This window comes from Struthio camelus, chromosome 18 (assembly GCF_040807025.1).
Source record: "Struthio camelus isolate bStrCam1 chromosome 18, bStrCam1.hap1, whole genome shotgun sequence".
Classification (NCBI taxonomy): domain Eukaryota; kingdom Metazoa; phylum Chordata; class Aves; order Struthioniformes; family Struthionidae; genus Struthio; species Struthio camelus.
Genome location: NC_090959.1, coordinates 10,433,229 through 10,440,061, shown reverse-complemented (window position 1 = coordinate 10,440,061; position 6,833 = coordinate 10,433,229). Strand labels below are relative to the sequence as shown.

General features: G+C 52.7%; 1 protein-coding gene across 25 annotated transcripts in view; it reads left to right on the top strand.

Annotated features, from left to right (window-relative positions):
* Positions 1-874: 874 nt before the first annotated feature.
* Positions 875-6,833, top strand: part of ADNP (activity dependent neuroprotector homeobox) — a 33,803-nt gene continuing 27,844 nt past the window's right edge. For 5 of the 25 annotated variants that reach the window (XM_068913022.1, XM_068913010.1, XM_068913018.1 and 2 more), the window contains exons 1-2: positions 2,641-4,419; positions 6,703-6,826. Coding sequence is in view for 1 of the 25 variants with exons in the window: in XM_068912993.1 (XP_068769094.1) it covers positions 890-1,409 (520 nt within the window). In the remaining 24 variants the exon portion in view is untranslated. Of the gene's footprint in view, positions 1,410-1,671; positions 1,841-2,640; positions 4,420-6,702; positions 6,827-6,833 lie in introns of those variants that run through there. The other 20 variants (XM_068913000.1, XM_068913007.1, XM_068912997.1 and 17 more) reach the window with 13 other exon arrangements.

The following is a 6,833-nucleotide window of genomic DNA, read 5'->3' as shown; positions in this document are numbered from 1 at the left end:
GCCGTCGCGCGGGCCTTCTGCGCACGGGCCAGCCCCGCCAAGCGCCTCGGCGCGGCCCCGCGGCGGCGGCTCGGGAACCAGGCCAACAGCAGTCACGGAGCTGCAGCCCGCCAGCTGCCTGGCGCGCGGCGGCCGTGGCGCGGCCCGTTCGCCTTCGGACAAACTGAGCCAACGTCCCAAGGTTTCGGTTGCAGAGCGCGAGGGCGGGCAAAGCAGCTGCGCCCCCTTTTCACCTCATGAAATTTCCCCGGGTGGTTTTACAGCCGGTTTGAGCCTACGCCTCTCACGGGGACACTTAACGACAGCCTTCCCTCAAGGCGGCACCCGCCGCGCCGCGCCCGGCGCCCCGGCCGGGCCCTCAGCGGGGCGCAGCGCCGAGCGCTGTCCATGGTGTGCGCCGCCGCCGCCGGGGGGCGCGGGGCGGGGCGGGCCGCGGGCTCCCGCCGCCGCCTCGAGGCGCCGCCCCGCCCCGGGGCAGGGCAGGGCCGGGGCCCGCCGCGCCCTGAGGCGCCGCCGCCGCCGCCGGCGTTTCCCGCCGCGGCCGGCCGCGCCGTCACGTGCGCGCCCCGCGCCGTCACGTGCGCGCGCCGCTCGCCAGGCTCGTGCCCCCGCCCCGGCGGCGGCGGCGGCGGCGGCGGCCCCTCAGGACAGGATGTAGTCCCGGCTGGGGGCGGCGGAGGGATAACCGGGCGGCGTCAGCTCCCTCTCCGGACCCAGCCGCAGGGCGCGGCGCCTCCTAGCGGGGCCGGGGTAGATCCCGCCGCCGCCGGCTCCCTCGCTCCCTCCCTCTCTCGCGAGACCCCCCCCACTACCCCCCCCGCCCGGTTCGGCGGGGTTATGTAACCCGCCCGCCCCGCGCCGCTCCCGGGGGAGCGTCCCGCCCGGCGCGATGGGGGCCGGGTCGGCGGGAACCCACCGGGGCTGGGGCCCCCTCCCCCCCGGGGCGCGGCCCCCTCCCCTCCCGCCGGACAATGAGTCCCGTATGCTAATGAGAGTCTCGCGTCACTTCCGCTCTTTCTCGGCCGCCATCTTGGCCAGGGCAGGTTCTGGGCAGGAGGGACCCGGCTGTATTGTCTGCAGGGCGCCCAGGGAGCCCCCCCCCTCCCTCCCCCCCCCGCCCCGGAGCCCCGCACCCCCCGCCCCGGGGTCTGCGCCCAGTGCCGCCGCCGCCGCCCCCCGCCCCCGGGACCCGCTCACCACAGGCCGCCCCCCCCCGCACACTCGCCCTCCCCCCCCCCCCGCCGCCATCCAGCCCCCTTTGTCTCCCCCGCGCCGCCGCCGCCGGCTCCGCTCCGCCCGCCCGCCCAGGGACCCGGGCGGCGCCAGGGAGGCAGCTCGGCGCACCCCCACCCCCAGCCAGAGGTGCCGGGGGAGCGCCCGCCCTCGCTGCCGAGGAGAGCCCCGGTCAGGTAGGTGTGTGCGTGAGTCCGCGGTCCGACCCGGGCGGCGGCAGCCCCCGCCCGCCGCCTCCGCGCAGCGCTGCCCAGGCCCCCCCCCCCCCCCCCCCGGCAGCCGCCGCCTGCCTGCCTGCCTCCCCCCGCCGCCGCTGCCGCCGCCGGGCGGGAGCCCCGCGCCCTGCCCGCTGCCGCCGGGGGGGCTGCGGAGTTTACCGGCCAGCCCCCCACCGCCGCCCCCCGCACACACATGTGGGAAGGACTGGGCTGCCTCACGGAGGCCGGTTCCGCTCCAACCCGCCCCGACCGGCCGCGGGCATCGCGGCGCTGCCGGCTGCCCTGCCTCCCGCCCGGCCCCGCAGCCTCCTCCCTTCCCCCTCCGGCCGGGGCCGGCCGCGCATGGATGTGTCCCGAGAGCGGCCGTAGGCGCCGGGTCCGCGCTGGCGGTAAGCTGAAGCGCGCGGGAGGAAGGGGCGAGCGGGTCCGGCAGCGCGGCGCTGCCGCTAACGTGCCACCAGCCGGGCGACGGTCCCTGGGGGCAGAGTTGGCGCTGGAGAGAGGTCGGAGAGCAGCGCTGCTGCGGGGCGATGAATGGGGAGCAGCCAGCCTGCCCGCCCGCCTCCCGCGGCCGGGGCTGGCTGGAAAAGGCGCGATCCGCGGCTGGTTTCCTGAGCGCAGCACCGGCTCCGGCATGGAGTAACGTTGACTCACCCATCCCTCCTTTCCGCACCTTGGGCTATAGTTACTGTCACCCGTGCCTCAGACAAAGGCGGGAGCGATGAAGCCCCGAAACGCTGCTCTGAGCTGCACCCCCTTGTCATGCACCCCCTTCACGTAGCTCCCAGTGCGTGATTGCAGCCCGGGGGCGGGGGGATTTTCAAAACAAGTACCACGGTGTATACGATGCTGAGTGCCTCCCCCCTTCCCCCCCCCCGCCGCCCCAGCCTTTGGATTTGTACCCCCCGCCCCATTAAATCCGTATTGTCGCTCCCGGTTTATGGCCGTGGAAGAAAAATACCAGCCCCCACCCAAAATGCACCGCAGCCAAGTCGGCGGCGCTGAGATGAGGGCTGGAGTCAGTAGGGGGCGCGTTCCCCGCGCCGGGCAGGGCTGCGGCGGGGGAAGGGCCGCCCAGGGCCGCGCAGCGCCGTCTGCGGCCGCCGCCCGCCGCCGGCTCCCGCTTCCCCCGCGCGCTTTTACCGCCCCCCCCCCGCTTTTTTTTTTTTCCTCCTTTTCTTTATTTTAATAGCAAGGGGGAGTTGGCGACTAAAACGTGCTCTCGGCGCCTTACCTGAGTTTCCTCTCGCCCCGCGCGTTGAGCGCGTAGGGTTTGGGAGCGGCTGGGAGCGCTTCGGAAGTTGGCGAAACGCTGGTGTGCTCGGAGCTCACGCTGGTTAAACGGGGAAAACGCGGGAGTTAGAGCGCTCGGAGGATTTCTGACGCCTTTACCAGGCTTGTACGTGGAGCTCCGCGGAGGATATTAGTTATTGTTTAGAAACTTGATGGTGGCTTGTGGTGCCGCTTGCTGTATAAACTTGCATGGCTTTTTACACGTTCCGGGTGCATGGTAGCACTGGCAGAAACTCCAGTGGTATGAGGCTCTACTACAGCGTTGAATGCTTTGTCTGCAGCAATAGGCAAGACCCTGGATAACCGGATACTTTGACATTTTGATACAGTTTGTGTATTGGATGTATGTAAACCGTTTGATAGGTGTGAAAGAGGTTTCGATTCTTTTTAGAAAAATGACAACCTTTACTTTTCCAGGTTGTTTTTACTAGTGATGCTCTTATTATTTTACTATTATTTTATGCTTGTATTTGGAGGAAAAACATGCACAGTGGAGATAATGGAGACGCATGATTCCTACCTGTGACCATAGTATGGGCCAATAGTAGTGTGGCTACCGAGTAGCACTTTCTATATGCCGTGCAGGCTACCAGCATTCGATTTCATTTTTCAGGATCTCATTGAACTATTTGGAAAAACTTTCACTTGGGGAAGTTGTAGCAGTTACAGGGTTTACAAAGCTTTGTCACAGTAACCATCCTTCCAGGTGAGAAAGATGGGTCGTTTCTTTAAAGAGTCATTTTTTGCTTTTCATAACAAAACCAGCACAATCAGTGCTTGGTTCCTTTTTAGATGTACATTTATAGACGTTGGGCAGTAATTTGATATCAGCAGATCAACGTCTAACATGGTATTTGTTGAAATTTTAAAGCATTGAAAAGAAAGGACAGAAGAGAAACATATTCTTGCTAGTAAAAATTGTGCTTCAGGTTGATTCACCGTAACATGATTGTTACATCTTTGCTGAAGATGCTTACAGTAAACACTTAAGTCAAAACAGGTGTCCTTTTTGACACAACTAATATCTTGCTATCTTCCAAAAATAAGTAGTTTCTTTTTGTGCTTGGTTTAACCAGTAAACTGCCCTTTACTAAACCCAATATTATTTATTCTTAATTATTTTTAAAAGTGTTTGACTTTTTGGTATCTAATAGAAATGGGGACAGCTTTCAGATTTTTGCAAATTGCAACGTTTCTAATGTTTTTTTTTTCAATGTGGTTATTTTTAACTTGAGGTGATGGTTCATGAAGGAGATTTATAGAAAACATCTCTTTAAGGCTATTACCACTTATGCTTGAAAGTGTATTGTGTGGAACTGTTTAATAGTCATGAAGAGCGTGTGAGGTCATTTCTGTTGAGTTTTAGGAGGGAGATATCGTTTGGATTTGCAAGAGATGGGGAAGGTAAAAGGTGGCTGTATTTTTCCTGTAGGTAACACAGACAAGTTGTGAGCAGTGTCTGCTGCTCAGTGTGCTTAGGAATGAAAAACCTTCACAAGAGAGGAACTTCTTGACTGTTTCAGAAAGTGTGCACGCTACAACGTTAAGCACAAACAAAACGTAGAGAAAGACTGTATACTCTTCAGGATGAGATGAATAACTTAATTTTTTTTCTGCATATGTAGGATAGAAGTTACCAGTTGTCAGAAGATGCCCATTAGCGTTTTCAGAATTGGTATGTGTCACTTACAGCGGTATATTACAACAGCATTTTAAATAAGTGAGGAAATAATATGACGGTAGTGTAAAGTATCATTTGTTAGGTACTTACCAAACTGAACTCTACAGTTACTGAATTGACTCTTAAATTAGAAGGGGGTACCAAATGAATTTCTAGATGAATGCAAGCACAGATTCTCTGTGGAAGGTAAGTTGTGCTTCTGACAGACAAGCAGCAGCGTGAATAATAGAAGATTATCCCCAACACAGCTTTAGTACACCATAATGATTGTCAATATTGAAAACAAGTATTAACATTTTAAAGCAGCATTTCTGGAATACATAACCACATAAGAACCATATTGGTAGTCAAAATTCATACAGTCCAAAATGTGTATTTTATAACTTTTTAGATGGCAGCTGATTTGAAGCTTGATGCGAAGAAAGAAATTGGAATAAATGATTTTGTGGGAGAAAAGAAAAGCACTAGGTCATGTGTTAGTGCAGTTATTTTGGGGAGGTTGTAAATAAGATTTAGCAGCTAGATAGGGAATGTATTGATCTTTTTTCAGAAATGGGAAGTTACCTCTAGTCCAGTACTTGAAGTAAGGTTGAGGAAGACTAAATTTATACGTCAGGGATAGACAAAACAGTATAGGTATGATGAGGATGATCATAGCCTAAAGTCTCCAGGACTAAAGTTCTGAAGGAGAAACACATTGAACAGCTCTTTGACTGAAATTGTTCAGCGTGTTGGTGTGGTCCATAGGTAGCACTTGACCTATTTTATCTGGATGGGCATAGATGGGGTGTTTTTTTCAATTAGTTCAGCAGAGGTTATATTTAGATAATGCTACGTTTTGTTGGGGGTTTTTTTGAGATGCATGTAACCTGCTTGTTTAAAGGAATAACAGCTGACCATTTTAGACTACATCTAAACAAGCATTAGATTGTTTTTGATTGTGTTAAATTAAGACCTGCTCTTGAGCAGATTTTTTTGATTATCAGATGCCATTTGTATAAACATAATTGTAACAGTATAATCATTAATGTGGAGATAGTTCTGTTCATGTAAGAATGTTGATACAAGTATATAATATTTAATAATAATATAAGCTGTGGAGATGAATGAAGTGTATTGCTCTAAAGATAATGTAAATAAGTGTATATGCATTGGAAGAAAGAAAATCTGGGTTCTGTTAATATAGTTTAAAAAAAAAAAAAAACACGGAAGTGTGGAAGGTTTGTTTTGACTGACCTGACATGTTTTTGGGGAAAATGCACTTTCTTTCCTTAGTCAGGATGGCCAGATTGACTTGTTCATTGAGCTTTCAAGAAGTACTTTAGATCCGGTATAACAACATAATACATGTTCTAGGTCTGAATAAAGAAGATATTTTCAGAGAGGGTGTAACTCTTTATCTACCTGAGGGTCATGTGCTTCAAAGGAAAAAAACCCATATTGTTTAGAGCTAATGTTGAAGGCAAATATGAGGCTCAAATTTAGTGTCTTATTCTTACTTCACATTAGTGCTTTTCAATGTGAATGATGGTTGATGGTCTTGAATAAGAGTGGAATAGATGTGATTTTTTTCTGCAGTGAGTCACATTCAGTTACCACCATTTATATCTTTATTTAAAAAAAAAAAAACAAAACTTGGCATTAAAAATGGTCTGGATGAAAACTGATACTGGCTGTTGAGTCCTAAACCTGTGTAATTATCTCTGTGAACAGATCAGACCTGCAGGTCCTTGGCTATCTAGCTCAGGTGGCAAACTATTTCATTTAAAATGTACTTCTCCAGTAGTATCTTAAACACTTCACAAGAAGTAGAAATCACATAACCGTGTAAACAGCCTTTCTGCTGAAGTAACACGCTCGAGTTGGACCTTCAGCTCATCCAGTCACCTAAAAGTAGGAAAGGACATGCTCTCGAGCCTGACTTCCTTGTTTGATTGGTGTTTCTTCCCCACTCCTCACCCCCCAGCCTCGCTTTCCTCTTTCAAGCTTCAACTTTCAGACATTCTTTCTTTCACTCTTTCTTACGTCTACTGTGTGTTGCTTTCTGATGTGACGCTGGATCTTGTTAGTTCTTTGCTCGTGCTGCAGCTGGGCCAAAAAAGTTGTTACTGATGCAGATTCATAGCAGCAACAGTAACGGGGGCAAAATGTCTCTTAAAAATCTAAGTAGGCAAAATACTTGTCTTAAAATGCTTTTTTCTAAAAAGTGAAACGTAAGTTTGTGATTCTTTTTTTTTTTTTTTTCCCCCCTCCATTCCTGCTGCTGCTGCTATGAAGCCTTTTGAATATCGAAGGTTCCTGAGTCAGTCCGAAGACAGCAGTAGCTGAGGTGGATTAACGCTGGAATGTAGTCAGGGACTTGGAACACTTGGGAACTATGCTTAGACAGAAAGGGAAAGAGGTAAGAA